This window comes from Pseudopodoces humilis, chromosome 6 (genome assembly GCF_049639895.1).
Source record: "Pseudopodoces humilis isolate 2021_Gansu_Grassland_sample_001 chromosome 6, ASM4963989v1, whole genome shotgun sequence".
In the NCBI taxonomy this organism is placed as follows: Eukaryota; Metazoa; Chordata; class Aves; order Passeriformes; family Paridae; genus Pseudopodoces; species Pseudopodoces humilis.
This window is the reverse complement of record NC_142205.1, coordinates 59,615,244-59,630,616: the sequence shown is the minus strand read 5'-3', so window position 1 is coordinate 59,630,616 and position 15,373 is coordinate 59,615,244. Positions and strand designations below refer to the sequence as shown.

Here is a 15,373-nt window from a genome sequence, read left to right as displayed (position 1 = left end):
AAGGGACGCTCTTGGCTAAATGCTGAGGCACCCAGCCGTATTTGTTCATTTTGTTTTATTTCTATCTCCGAATTGTCTTTCTATTAAACTTTTTAAATTTTATATTAAAAAAATGTGAACCTCGTTTTTCACATAGTGGAAAAAAAGATATTTCAAAAGAAGAATGGGAGGCTAGAAAGACATCAGAAGACCATCTTGGACCACCTCCCCAGCAGATCTTCAAAAACCACAACTGAAGAAAAGCAAGTAGAAAATAACTGAAAATTTGAGGAAGGGAAGTGCCTAGAATGATATGAGAAGATTACTGCTTGAAAACTGAATTTGTGCATTGCTTGGTGTGGAGACCCCTGTGCACCCAGCGCTGTAAAAATTGCTCATTCTTTTATCAAAAAAATTAATAAATTGGCTATATTGCTTGATGTATTGGCAAGTTTAGCTTTTCATTTATAAGACAGAGAAGCTGTGGATGACCCAGCCCTGGAAGTGTTCAAGGCCAGGCTGGATGGGTCTGAGTAACATGGTCGAGTGGAAAGCATCCCTGCCCACAGCATGGGGTTTGAAACTAGATGATCTTTGAAGTCTCTTCCAAATAAAGCCATTCCATGATTATTTCCAAGAAGACAATGGAAAAATTCTGCTGACATCAATACTCACCAATTTAATATGCACTACAGTGAATGTAATGCTGATGAAGATTCAGGAGCACAGATTTAAAAAAAAAAATCTTTCTCTACAAAGAACAAAGTATGGATTACACAGTCTACCACTATTTTATGGAGCAGTTACAACCAGAAACTCATTTATTCCAGTTTGTGCCACTCACATGTAAATGTTTGTTTCTGTTCTCTGTACTAAAAATAAGTCCAACCTGCAACTTCAAACATGACCACAAATGAGCAAAGCCACCTTCCCCAGCACACTGCCTCATGCTATTTACATAAACTAAGATGTCTCAAATGGTGAGAGGTGTGTTCATTCAAAGAGGGTCCATGAATCCCACTGCTGTGCAGGTCAGGGGGGCTGCCTGGCACAAAAGGGTACCTGGGGGCCTCCCTCCAAAGCTCTGGTCCTAACACTCCTTTCCAGAGACAAAGTAACAGTCTGAAGGTTCTGTTTCAGACACGGAGAAGGGCTTCTGAAACAGGAACTTCACCTTTTTCTAGATGTCTCCACAGCTTCAATGGAAGACCTCATTACACACAAACCTTGCTTCCTTCCCACAGCTTGAAAATGCTCAAGCAAAAGGGAAATTCCTGCAACTGTAAAAGCTGAAGGAGAATGAAGCTAAGTGCAAGGAAAAATTTTCACAGCCCTTAGAAATATAGCCGAGGGTCAGGTGCACATCTCACCAAAACTGAGTTGGTACAAGCAGAGAGCTGCTCCCATGTCTGCACATCCCTCATCTCTTCCATGCCAGGGACACTGCACACAGTGGAGAGGGTCTGCTTGGGTGGCTGATCAGACAGAAAATGATGCTGTGGCTGGGAGCATGCAGTGCCATCTGGGCAAGGGGCCTGAACCCCCTGTGCCACAGGCACCCAAACATAAGGCCATTTCCTCTCCTACTGTCACTTGTTACCTGTGAGACAAGACCAACTTTCTCCCACCTGGCCACAGGGTCCTTCCAGGGTCCTTCCAAGGAGTTGTAGAAAGTGAGATACTTTACATTCAGAGCTGAACTCTCTGAATGCTTTGACGTGAGTGCAGGAAAAAAATAGAGTCCTGTGGAATGGCCTGCTTTCCCCCACTGCCCTTACAACCTGCTACAGGCTTGGTTCTGTTCTTTACACAGTTGATACAACTTATTTTATTTTGCATTAGGTATATTTCCTTGTTACTGCACCTATCACAGACAAGAAGCTCTGAAATTCGGTGGAATTCTATTTTGCAGGTATAAGAATTCAGACATGGCTTTGGATTTTGTTTTGCATTAGGATGGGAATTTCCAGACCAGAAATTACAAATGTATTGTTAGAAGCACTGAACTTGGCTTGAACACTCTTCTTTTGCTGTTGGTTTTGTTTTTGTTTCTTTTAAGTGTATTAGACCTCTTCCTGCTTTGTTCAGACAAAATCACTTCTATACAGTTGCCTGGAAGCAGTGTTTTTTGTCTTCTTTTAAACACCACCATGCAGGAAAAGAAAAATGCTGTAAAACTAATTTAGTTTTTTGCTATTTTCTTTGTAATTCTGGTACTGCATCTAGCACACTGTGTTAAAATTTGCTCTGGCCTTTTGCCTCCATCACAAAATGCAGGGAGGCACTGCAGGAAAATCAAAATCACCTCTTCAGGATACCAGAAGGCTTCAGTTAGTACTTAAACTTCTCGCTATCCATGGCCAGCTAAGATGCGCTACTCTCTTGGCAGCTTTCTTTTGAAGCTCAGAGCCTCTCTCCTGGTATTTGCACTGTGAAGTGTTTAGAAATCAATTAATGGCCCTCTCCTAGTTTTTGTCAAAGTGGAAATAGAAAAGGAGTGCCTTTTTTTTCCAGGTCATGTCACCAGTGGCTGGCAAGATGCTTGACCTACTGCCCTAGTGTTGCCAGGTTCCCTGGCAGCCAAGCTGGCTGCCACAGGCACTGCAGTTGTTTGCACAGCACAGCTCCTGCAGCATGTACTTCAGAAGAGAGGGAGGGAAAACTCTGAACCCCTCCCATTAACAGCATCATATTTACCATTAAATACTAAAAGCAGGACCCAGGCGGAGTTTGCCTTGGCTGACCCTCCTTTGACAAGTCTTCTCCCTGGGAAAGGGAGTGTGAGAGCTCTCATATACCACTGTGCAAAACAGGCTTCTAAGGCAAAGATCCAGCCCCACCCTGCAGGCTTCCTATGCCTTGGCAATCTCTCCCTTGATCCCTGCAGGAGTAGCACCCTTACTTCTATAGGGCTAATCCTGGACAAAAAGCAGGTGTTGCTCTGATACACCTTTCTACAAAGTGCAACACAGCAAGGGCTGGTGTTGCTACAGAGCTTTCTGTTTCACTGAGCAACTGGCAGTGTTCCAGTTTGCCACTGTTGGGTACATTGGACCTTCCTGCTGCCTGATAAAAGCATTTGTTCTCTCAAAATCCTGTGGAGGAATACTGGGAAAAGGTGGTGGGGGAGAAAGGCAAGGTTTGATAGTGGAGAAAAAAATTCCAGAGGATGTTGTTTAATTCTACAAAAGCACACTAATAAAAAGCTGATGCTTAGAGACAGGAATATTTGAAAACTTCTAAAGAAACCGTATCCAATTACAGCAGAAAGTGTCTTGGTGAAGATTTGGAATAGAATACCTTGGGAACAAAAGAAGGAGATGCACATATATCTGCCAGCAGATCCAAACAGGAAGGTTTTAGCCAGGAAGTGGCTTGGCCTTTACCTCTCTTGCACTTTAGAAGTTATTTATTTCCTTGTACTAATCCTAAAATTTTCATGAATTTAATATCCTAAGTATTACGGCCTGGAACCTAAATATTTATGTTTTTCAGGCAATGAACCTAAAATACAGCTATGTCTTGTCTGTGGAAAATGAAATTAATATGAATTTGGAAAACTCCCACAGACAACATGAAATGATTTTCAAGTTCCAGACATGAGGACTGTTCCGAAACTTTAATTTATACTCTATTTAGCAACACCTTTTTCCTCCTCTCATTTTAAGACAAATACTTGTGACAAGCAGTATCAGACAAAGGACACCAGAAGGTTCAGAGGCACTACAGAATGTCAGCTCCTCCCAAATCTGAGCTACTTAAAGACCCTTCAGTATGTTAAAAACAGAGTAATAACTTTTGTCACCACCTCACTAAAATAACACTACTAGTACTGAGAAACTGATCCATACTAGTTACTTTACAAGACTTTTTAATTACTAGTAAATGGCTAATAAACAAAGATCAAGTAGCATGCATCAAATTCTCCCTCTACAAAATGCAGCTATGTCACGTAACTGATCAGAAGCTTATTGTTTTCCATTATTAAACAGCTTTTCTTCAACTTAATACTTTCTCCACCCCAGAAATATAAACCCTATTTAAGAACAACTTCTGTGTAAGGGCCATTTAGTTAACCTGCCCTTGCTATTTTTACTGTTTCTAGGCATCCCCTAGAAACAAGTTTTTCCTGTAAGACTACAAATAAAACCGGCAGGCATAAGTCAAAACAAGCAGAATTAAAAAATAAAAATAAAAGAATGTCAACAGTTTGCATGACGAATTTGTAGCCCAGGGTCAACCACTGCTCATACACACTTGTCAACAGCTCTGGACTGCTCTGTTTTTGTTTTCAGTCCTTAGTCTGTGTGCAAATTGCTCTTGACAAACAAGCTCAGCTCACTCTGTGCAGGCAACTTTGCAGAAGCCTTTTCACATGGAAAGCACCTGCTGCAGCAATCACAGCAAGAGCAGAAAATCTTCTTAAATACTTCTTTTTTGGCTCCTTATTGCAGACCTCACACATTTGGAGTCCTGACTGCTCCTAGACATCCCAGGAGAAAAACAGTTATTGCAACTCTGCCATGCACCAACCTCCAACTCAAACTGAAAATTACCTTTGTAATAAACCAGACCATCAAACATGTACAACCAGATTTTATTTACATCCAGAAATCATTTTGCATTTTTATCTGTGCTGTCACTAAGAGACACCTGCTTCATATAAAATCTTGGTTTCACAGCCTCCAGAGCTTAACAGAAGTTTGCTGCTATTACACAAGACCAGCAGAGCAGCTTCACTTTTTGGAGCTTCTATGCAGACTGAAGTTAATCCCAGATAACCAAAACTTCTGTTGTAATTTATCTCAATTGCATGATTTCAGAGACAAGAATGTTTTCACCAGCTTTTATAAATGAACAGTATAAAGCAGCTATATTTATATTTAAAGTGTTTTCTTTCTTACAATACTTACACTTCAGTTAGACTAAAATACCAGTATGGTGATTTCAACTATCTGTTCTCTGAAGGGTCTTCAACATTTTTTAAGTCTTTTTGTTTCCACAGATTTCCAAGCACAATCCCTATGAAGAGCAGAATTCCTACAGTACGATTTGAAGCAAATGTTTTCCAACAGTTTTCAGGCTTGTCTATGTCCAAAGTGTAAATCTGCAAAAGCACAGGATAACATTAGAGGATTATTATTCTACAGACTCATAAATATCTGACACATCACAAAATTATCTGCAACTTTAAAAAAATTATCCTTAAGCTCTAAAGTCTACCCTTACCTCCACAAGAAACAGGAATACTCTGTGCTTAATTTTTTTTTTTTGCATAACTGGCATCTGTGTTTGACAGATTTTTTTCAACATACAGCAGAAAAGTCAAGGATCTTATATGAGCATGATTCCCAGACCATCTCAATGGAAGACTGTATAAACAACCCAGTTACTGGTGTGTCTGGTTTGATATTTAAAAGTGCAAAAATATCTGGGCATGTAAATAAGTCTCTAAGATTTTCCTCAGTAGCTTGCCACCTAATTCTTCAATGTAACTTTAAATTAAAATGAGCCCCTGCAGAACATGCACTTTTCCATCTCTGATCTAAGGTATTCCATGTTTCAATAGACACAAGGCACTGGTGAATCAGCACTGAACCAGGGTAACTGGAAAGCACAGGGAAGTGCCAGCCCTGCGTTGCCAACCAGGCCTGGTTTCAGTTCAGTTGCTCTTAGCCAAGTTCATGCAATTCTCTGAATCAGGACACCTGCAACAGTGGCCAGAAGCAAGGCTTGGCTTACCCAGCATGGCAGCTCTCTGCTGTGAGTCACAACTAAAAGTTAAAAAAAAAACCAAACAAAACCAAACAGAACAAAACAACCCACAAGGCTGTTATTAGCAGGAGCAAATATTCCCAAAACCCATTTGGTGCAAGTCTTGAGAACGATAACATGAGGGAATGTTGAGCAAAGTGAGTGAAAGGAATAGCAGATAAGGAGCCCCTAAAACTTCAAACCAAACTTCAGTCTTTGAAAAAGTTAAACAAAGTATTTGACTGAAAGAAGTGAAACCTTCCCCAGGAAATCTGCTTCATTTGTGGTTGTAGAGAGAAATCAGGGCTGGGTCCTGGTCAAATAATCAAAATACTCTTCACAAGCTTCTAAAATAAGATGTGATCCACACCCTTAAGAACCTGTCCTCTACTCAGACACTGGGAACTTGAAACACTGAACTGACAAATTAAACTCAACAGCAGCCAAGCTATTCTTTCAGAAACACAAAGAAAGTAAAATATGTTATTTTATTAAAGTAATCCCCCAAAAAGAAGCTACTTTATGGTACACAGAACAGTTCTGCTCTTGTGACTGTGGCAGTCCACACAATTGTGAATTCTCCATCACTTACACTCATGAGTCTGCATCCTTACTCATAAAGGTCCTTAAAAGTGGTTTCCATTCATGCCAAAACTACAGCATAAAGGCTCTCTAACAATTCAAACTGTAAATGATCATGCAGTGGATGTAGTATTCTTTTCCTCATACATTTCCAAACACAGTCACTATGAAAACAATGGCTGAGTGCCAGACTACATCACCACAAGCATTCTCTTACCCAGAGATACGTTTAATATCCATTACCTGCACAAGCTCCACCCATTAAAATGCAACATACGACCAATATGCTTTATAAAAAGTTCCATATTACCACAGATTTAAGTGCTCAGACTAGCAATGGTTTTACTCCTTGCAATATACAAACCTCTGCAATCACTTACCTATCAAGACCGCTAATAAATTTTTTAATAGACTGACTTGTCACTTACTACAAAACTGTGTAACACAGTTGTTAGGTTCAGAAAGAATAAGGTAAGAAGATCCTATCTGCATCCTTTACTGAAAGAGCTAATTTCTTTTTGTTAGTCATAAAAATTTCTAAACATCTGCAACTACAAGACTGAACTGGATTGTTCTCTGCTACAGAGAACCATTTAGAACTGTCAATTAACATAAAATTATTACATTAACATCTGCTACTGCTATTATGTGTGCCAGACACTGAAGGAGCTGAATAAGAGCAGTCAAAACCACAGTATTTTGCAGCACATTGAGGCGCAGCTGCTGCTGGCAGTGAGGAGAAAACCCTTTCCTTGAGATCACAGTTTAATGTGTGGCACTTCTGTTGGTTACAAACAGACTGAAACTCAGTGCTTCACTGTTTGAGGTCAGGACTGAAGGTCTCCTCAACCAAAAGGTAAGCAAAAGGCACTTAAGAAGACCAAGCTTATTGTCAGAAGACTTTAGTTCTCTTTACAGGATCTGATTATCATGGCTAGCTCATTAATTGATGGGGGTTGAAAAGCCCTTTGACTTCTTAGTAAGAACTCCCACATGAAAAAAGTATAAATAAATCCATCAAACCTGGTGTGCCAGGTGAGCCCCTACAGCAGCCACAGCTGAGTAATACGGGAAGGTTTGGTTGCAATTCATCCCTGCCACGCACAAACTCAGGAGCATGACCAGGCTGAAGCCACTGAGCCACTGCTTCGTGTCCTCCTTGAACTGCAATGCAGTTGACTTCACACCAATCATGATGTCGTCCTTCTTATCCTGGAACAAAAGGATTAATTACCACCAAATCCATTATAAAGTGCTAGTTCATAAGAAAAATAAAAATGAGGGACTTGCTTAAATTTCCAATGCTTCTTACTAGGAACCCAATTAAAGGGCAGCTGTAGGTCCCCACATTAAAATTTAAACTAGAAGGTTGGTCTTAGATCTGCTTTAACAGCCAAGAGTTAATACCAACGTCAAAGTTATTTACACAATGAAGAAGCATAAGAGGACAATGGGCATTGTACTTCCATCTTTCCACCTGATTTGTAAAATCTTGACAAACAGCAATAAAACATCAAAGGACTGGGACTTCTTTGGTGTTGCTTCAGCTCAGCTGAGGGTGAAGAACTGCAAGGGGTTAGCTGTGCTGTTCAACAACTAATTTGTAAATGAAACTCACAAAGTTGTGTGTTTAATCTGGAATGTCTCACTGTTACCCTACCTGATGTGCATAAATGGTGTCGTACACCATTGTCCACATGACTCCAGCAAAGTACAAGGGCAAACACACAGACCACTCACACGACCCTTTGATGGCAGACCAGCCAAGAAGGGCTCCCCAATTAAATGTAAGTCCTAAACACATTAAGAGAATTTAAAAAAAAAAAAAAAAAGAAGTTACAAGAATGCCAGGAGCAATTAAATATGATTTATTTGAGAGTGTATCATATCAGCAGCTTTTTGTATAATACCAACATCTCTATTTTTCTACCACTTATTTTCAGGCAGGTAATAAATATAAATAATTTGACATTAAATACTCTGGACACACAAGGAAAAATACATAAGCTGCTCTTCCCTAATTTGAATTTGACTTCATTAGTGTAGGGAAACATTTGCACACAACTGTTCCAGAATACTCAAACAACAGGTCTGAAGATAAAATGCTCAGATGTCAGTGTAACAAAAGATGTCAGCATAACTGGCCATAAAACAATATACAGCAGCCAACTACGGTACTTCTAGGCTGAAAATTACAATTTTGGTAAAAAAAAGCCCTGAAGATAGCTGGAATGTGAGAACCAATATGCACAGATATGTTTTAGTAGCTCAACCTAAAATACAAACAACATCAGTATCTGTTCAGGAGTTGTTTTAGAAGCTGAAGACTGAAATGCTGTACAGACAAATCTGTATGTAAGAAGGGTTTTGAAATAACCCCAAAACTATAGCTCATTCTCAAATGACAAGCATTTATTTCCCCCTACTCTTCTTCCTTCTATCACTCCATCAAAACAAGGAACTGATTTCTAACCAAAATAAAAAAAAAATAAAGCCACACATAAACAATGATGCCTGTCATAAATTAGGAAGCTTGTGGCACAACAGAGCTTTGTCTGTAAGGTATTTCTATTTTGATGTAAACTTATAAAAATTCAGATTGCTAAAGCTCAAGTACTAATTTATAAAACACCCTAAAAACAAAAGCTGAAATTAAAAAAATAGAAGAAATATTCCATCTCACCCAAAACTAGCTGTGGCCAGTATGTTATTCTCTTCATCAAAGGGTAGGTGATCACAAGGGATAAAGAGGCTGCTCCCAGAATGATACTGTAAAAAGTACGAAGGGGATTATTGTTTGCTAGGCTAAAGACCAGTAGATAAAAAATAAAGTAGATAAGTAGATAAAGATCAGCACTGCAGGAGTGGTACACAGTACTGAACTAATTCTTTTCCTCTCAATTACAATTCCATGACTAATAACCTCCTCCCTCTGACTCTAACACCTTTTCTTCTAAAAATCCTGGTGCTTAACTTAGGACCCAGAGCCAGACTTTAAAAACCAAAAGAGAATTCATACATTACCTGTAGTAATTCAGACACAAAAGCACACAGAGCGCCAGGCTGAGCTGTCCTCCAAGAAAAACCAAGGACTGAAAAGTGGAGATATCTCCAGCTGCCAGGGGTCGGCTTGCTGTCCTTACAACCTAAAAAAATGGAGATAATATTACCACCAGGTACACCTCTAACTGATGGGCAATTTACAATGTTTGTTTCCTATTTTCTGAAGAGAAATGGAAGGGCCCTAATTCTGTTTACTTTTGTTTCTCTCTAATGGCATATTCAGAATCCAGTCCCATTGATGTGGAGTTAATACCTGTGAAAAGACAATTAATTTAATTCCAGCTGGGATACAATGGAGTTTAGAAACTGTGTCTGGAACAAGAAATCATACAAGGTAAACTGAAGAAAGAAACAACTATCAGAAAAAAAAGTTAAAATAAATGAATGGTGAGTTACTTGCCAAAGGTGACCAATGCGAAAAAAAACTCCAAATGACTGAATTTCACCTCAACATGAGGAAGAACTTCTCTACACTGAGAGTGGCAGAGCACTGGAACAGGCTTCCCAGGGAAGCTGTGAAGTCTCCCTCCCTGGAGACATTCTAAACCCCAGCTGGATGTGTCCTTGTGTCACCTGCTCCAGGTGGCCCTGCCTTGGCAGGGGTTGGACTGGATGATCTCCAGAGATGCATTTCAACCCTAACAATTCCATGAAATTGTGTATCTTCATGAAAATGGTGTCAAGTCTATTCAAAGAGGTTCAAAAGCCAACTTTTTACAGAATATTATGTACATACAAAGTATTTTGCCTATGCTTGAATAATGTGAATCCAAACAAACTCTTTTAGCTTGTTCTCCCCCTGCCATTAGGTTATGTTAACACCAAATACTGCTTTTGGAGTTTAAACATGCACTTAACATACCTGTGACCAATTCCACTGCATAGTGCAACCAGACACGGGATGTTTCAACTTATGAAAACATGATCCAAGTAATCAGTTATACAAAATCTAAACCCCCAAACCACCATCACCTGCACCAGCCAACATCCTCCTGTTGGCCTGGCCTCTAGGTCAGGTGTTGAAGGCAGCCTTTTAAGGTACCCCAGAAAAAGCTGTGCAGGCAATTTTCAAAACTTTCCATCTGACCACATCACATAATGCATAAATTAAATCATTATATTGAAATTCCCTCTTACTTATCACAACCCCACATAAAATCTGTTTAGCATATATAGTTGTTAATACCTTCCAAACCCTAAACCATCCAAAGCTGCCATAAACCCAATCCTGCTTCCTGCCTTCCCATCAGCACAAATACAAGTGCCATACTAAGAACTTCACATACTGGATTGCCTCATTATTCTGTGTCTTGCAGGGCTAAAACCCAACCCCCAAAACTACAGGAGTAATATAGGAACAAAAGACAGGAGGAGCAAACAGTGACATATCACAAGGATGTTCCCCTCCAAGCCTGCACCTGTGCATGTTTCAGAACTGACACTGGGCACTGCCTTTTGCTTATTTGCCTCTTCTGAACAAATGGGAAGGAAATGGGATGAAGGAAAAATATCACATAGTGGAGGGGGATTAGCTGAGGGTTGGGCATGATACTCTGAACACCCAAAATTAACAATACAACAATACAAGGAAACAGTGCTCCTAAAATTAAGGAAAAAAAAAAAAAAGTTGTTCTTGGATAGATTGTAACTAGCAAGTGGAGCAAAAAAGTGTTACTTGGCCTGTTCTGTCATGCAAAACAAGGTTGGGAAATAAATTTGTTCAAGTACTGCCAACAGCTGACAAAAGCATGTATTCTATCTTACACGGCGATGAGTATTCTAGAAGACTTATTACAGTCCTGGACAGAGAAATGTTGTATGAAATACAATATTTTTGGAGGAAATGTAGACAAATTAATTGCATGTATCTCAGACAGAAACATGAGGGAATTCCTGAATCCAGAGTCTGCACTCAGCAAGGAATCACTGGTGATGTTCACGTACTTCAGTGCCTTCAGGATCCTTGGTGCTTGGCTGAGAAAAAACAGCATCAGTTAAGAGGAGTCTCCCTCCCTGGAGACATTCCAAACTCACCTCGATGTGTTCTTGTGTAACCTGCTCTAGATGAGTTGGCCTTGGCAAGGGAGTTGAACAAGATCATCTCTCGAGGTCCCTTCCAACTCTAAAAATTCTGTTGATTTTGTGATGATGGAGATATGTGGGCATCTGCTTGGTTCACTGAATCACAGAAGGGCTTGGGTTGGAATGGGACCTTAAAAGATCACCCTGCTCCAACCCTCATGCTGTGGGCAGGGCACTTTTCACTAGACCAGGTTACTCACAACCCCATCCAACTTGGCCTTGAACACTTCCAGGGACGGGCCACCTAAAACTTCTCGGGGCAACTTGTTCCAACGCTTCGCCATCCTCAGAGTGAAGTATTTCTTCCTAATATCTAATCTAAACCTACTCTTTCCGTTTGAAGCATGTCCCCTTGTCCTGCCACTGCCCGCTCGTATAAGCAGCCTTGCCCCATGGTTCTCTACCTGTCTGTCATAGTCGCGGTCCCACATGTCATTGATGGTGCAGCCGGCCCCTCGCATGAGCACGGCTCCCACGCCGAACAGCGACAGCAGGCGCCAGTCCGGGAGGCAGCCGGGCTCTGCCGCCAGCCCGATGCTCCAGGTACACGGCAGGTACAGCAGCCACGTCCCTGCGGGGACACAAAACCCGCGGGCGGGATCAGCGGGGAACGGGAGGCCAGGGTGGGCCGGGGCCTCGATCCTCCCCGCCGCGCTCACCGGCGGGCTGGTGCAGCCGCATGAGCCGCAGGTAGGGCTGCAGCGGGGCCGGCGCGGCGCGCACCAGCTCGGCCGCTGAGAAGCTGCGCGGCCCCAGAGGCGCGGCGGGGCGGCGGAGCAGCAGCGGCGGGGCAGGGGCAGCGGCAGCAGCGAGGGGCAGGCGGGTGGCGCGGAGCCGGGGGGTCCCCCGGAACCTGGGGATGCCCCGCCCCGCCCGCGCCAGCAGCCGCCCCGCCACCTTGGCCCCGCCCCGCTGCCGGCGGGATGCGGGGGGGGGGGGGGCATGCAGCGCTGCGCATGCGCCGCGCCCTCAGGCGCCCCCCCGCCGGGGCGTTCCTAACACATACGTGTCATCTCCCAGACTTTTTCTCACTGCAGGTTATATATATTTATATATATATATGTGTGTGTGTGTGTAGACATGTATATATATATATATACACACACACATCTATACATATATATGTATTTATATTTTTATATCTATATATATATGAGATTTCCCATGTGGCCTTTGTATCTCTTCTCGCTCACGCAGTTCTCCCACTGTGTGAGGGACTGAAATGCCGAGGCTTAATGACTCCAACAATCAGCGAGATGCAAAAGTAGCGGGCGCTTGGCTGAGGCGGGTTTGCACTCCCCGAGCCGCAGGGAAGGAGGAGAGGGCTTGTGGTGTGTGTTGGAAACCTCAGGCCTGCATAAGAGCAGCGCAGGTGGCCACAACAAACCCACCTTCGCTTAGCTAGAGGGGAGGCACCTGGGCATTCCCAGGTGTATTAACCCCACCCCTGAAGGATCAAGACCGTGATCATCACACATGAAAATTCAGTGTATCAATCAAGTCTTGTTGCTGGGTCCACAGGTGTTATCTGTGCAGAAAAATTCACAGCAGCAGAGGTTTATGTCCAAAGGAGACAGAAACGTCCTCTAACTTTATTCGAATAAAGGGAGAGGCCATGGGGCATTCCCCTGGAGTCTGTCAAGTTGTTGGAGGGCAGAGCTTCCTTTTAATCCTATTTTCCCGGCCTCATGACCCTCTTCCTTTCCTCATTGACTGAGCTACTTGAGAGGTACAGGCTGCCCTAATCACCTAAAACGTAACTCCTTCTAATATGCACAACACCTCCCCTCCCCCCACCTTTGTATCTCTAGGTCCAGGGATTTAACACTGATGAGCAAGTCTGTGTCAATTAGTAACATTCTTCTGAAGTTTATGGTTACTCCTGTTGCTGCTTTCACCTATCAGTGTCTAGCTTTTCCTAAAAGGAGACTCACGGTTTCTTTGTAAAGACACGTTCTTCTCATTCCTTTCTTATCTTTTCTCCCAACTATCGTGTCCTCTTTCTTTTCATTATATTTTTTCTTAAATTATATCTTTATGCTTTTCTATTGTGATATTTCTATAGATAATAACCAAAACGGCTGCATATCTCCTTTCCATCGTTCTAAACCAAATCTGCGACACTGGTCATTCAAGTGTCATTTCGCTCTTATCTACCCCAAGGTACCTATTAAGAAGAACCTCAGTTACCTCACCTTCAGAACCTTCAGGGTCATAATACCAACTTATGAGTTATTGCACAAACCAGAGAGCAGAGGACAGAGCCATAAAACCTTTGCTTTGCATGGCATAGTTCCTCTGTCAAAATGTCCCCAGATCGGCTGCTGAAAGATACCTTGGGGAATTCGCTGTCCCTGTAGAGTATAAATATTTTTTTTTTGCAATACACACTTCCTTCAGCTTGAACGACACACACTGGTAGAAAACAATGGAAACCATTATGAACTTCAATTTCCCGAGATGCTGACTAGCAGAAGGAAGTGAAATATTAATGCAATGGAGAAGTGACTAATGTTTTGCCATTTGTTGTTTTAATGAGCAGTACTTCAGTACTGCTGGAGTACAGCAGTAAAACCATTTGCACAGGACCATAAAGGAAAGGGTTTCTCAACTCTGATGAGGAGTAAGTATTATCTAGGCTCCATTTCACATTGATAAGGTCATCATGGGCTTTATTCAGATACAGACAAGTACCTGAGGTGTGTTTGAATAGTGGGTCTTGGCAATGAATCCCCACAGCCTCTCTGTCTGCCATGTCCGTAGGAACATGGATGCTCTGATTGTCACCAGGTGGGTGTTCCTCTACAGACACTGTTTTGGGGGTTTTTTTATGTGTGATGTGGCAAGGAAACCCTGGACCGTCTGCAGAAAATTTTTAAGGAGCTCATGAAAGTAGAGCAGAAAAGGAACTTTTACAAAGTAAAACTGTAAACTTTTACAGTCACTACCACTGTATTTATATTCATAATAAAGTGACTCAGCCCTTCACTGAAAGATAATCTAGGGAATAGCTCATTTCAGTCTAATAAAGCCCAGCTGTCTTGTTTAACTCAAATCTGAGTGGACACTCAAAATGTCCCTGACTCTAAGGAGGTTTTCAGTTTCGTTATTTTCAGACACACCAAATGATCCCCTGTTCCAAAGTGTGATGCAACTTACTCCACCTTCCAGGAATTGATTTACAGCAAATCCAGTGTGAGTAATCTGACCTCCAGAGTCAAAAGAGCAAAAGTGAATTGGAATGAATGTGACATATTATTCTCCCTGTTCTCAAATAAGTGTACATACACATATTAAATTCCTCAAGATTTACAGCATTCTCAAAGGAATAAGCCCCAGAGATAAGGCTGGGGCAAGCATTGGTCCTATGAGGGTGATGCTCATCTGCGTTTCAGACCATAGCTTCCTTGGAGTGCTGGGATCCAGCATTTTTCCTGTTCCCTTCACTAATGTCCCTCTGGCTCTGTTTGTATAGAGCTAACTCTGCAACACTTTGTAAAGAGAAAGGTGGTTACTGAGCTGTAAGTCAAACCTCCCCACCCCACCACAAAGAATAGAGCTCAGAGAATGAGACACGGTTGGCAGCAGCTGTCATTTGCATGTGCAAACATCCCTGGGGCCCTCCTGGTGGTTCCTGTGTGCCAGCCACCAGCACATTTATCAGGTCTGAGTCACATTGGGTGGAGGGCCTCTGAACTGGTTGGGCAAACACAACTGAAACACACCAACCTGCAAAGGATTTCTTCCATTTCTGTGTACTTGGGTATTCTTGTTGATAACAAAAAAACCTGTTATGACCAAAAGAAAAGTAGGGAGTGTCCTGGTATCAGCATGTCAAAAAGGAGTCTTAAAAAAAATGAAGATTGCTGAAAGTTGATACAAATCACTTTAATTAAAATCTTCAAATACAAAA

The 15,373-nt window shown here is 42.0% G+C and overlaps 1 protein-coding gene across 1 annotated transcript; it reads right to left on the bottom strand.

The window, feature by feature from the left end:
• Window positions 1-4,558: 4,558 nt before the first annotated feature.
• On the bottom strand, window positions 4,559-13,676 carry COQ2 (coenzyme Q2, polyprenyltransferase). Its single transcript, XM_005525627.3, has 8 exons — window positions 13,656-13,676; window positions 12,120-12,372; window positions 11,865-12,031; window positions 9,340-9,461; window positions 8,999-9,084; window positions 7,976-8,109; window positions 7,339-7,527; window positions 4,559-5,086 (listed from the first exon to the last, which is right to left on the bottom strand). The coding sequence occupies exons 1-8, from the start codon at window positions 13,674-13,676 to the stop codon at window positions 4,931-4,933; spliced, it is 1,128 nt and encodes a 375-aa protein (XP_005525684.2). The 3' UTR covers window positions 4,559-4,930.
• Window positions 13,677-15,373: the final 1,697 nt, after the last annotated feature.

Bases quoted from the DNA above. Each gene is read 5' to 3' on its own strand.
- COQ2 (XM_005525627.3), bottom strand. From the start codon at position 13,676: ATGACCCTGAAGGTTCTGAAG. The intron at 12,373-13,655 runs GTGAGGTAACTG...TCCCGCCGGCAG, and splicing joins TGACCCTGAAGGTTCTGAAG to CGGGGCGGGGCCAAGGTGGC. The intron at 9,462-11,864 runs GTAGAGAACCAT...CCATTTTTTTAG, and splicing joins ACCGCGACTATGACAGACAG to GTTGTAAGGACAGCAAGCCG.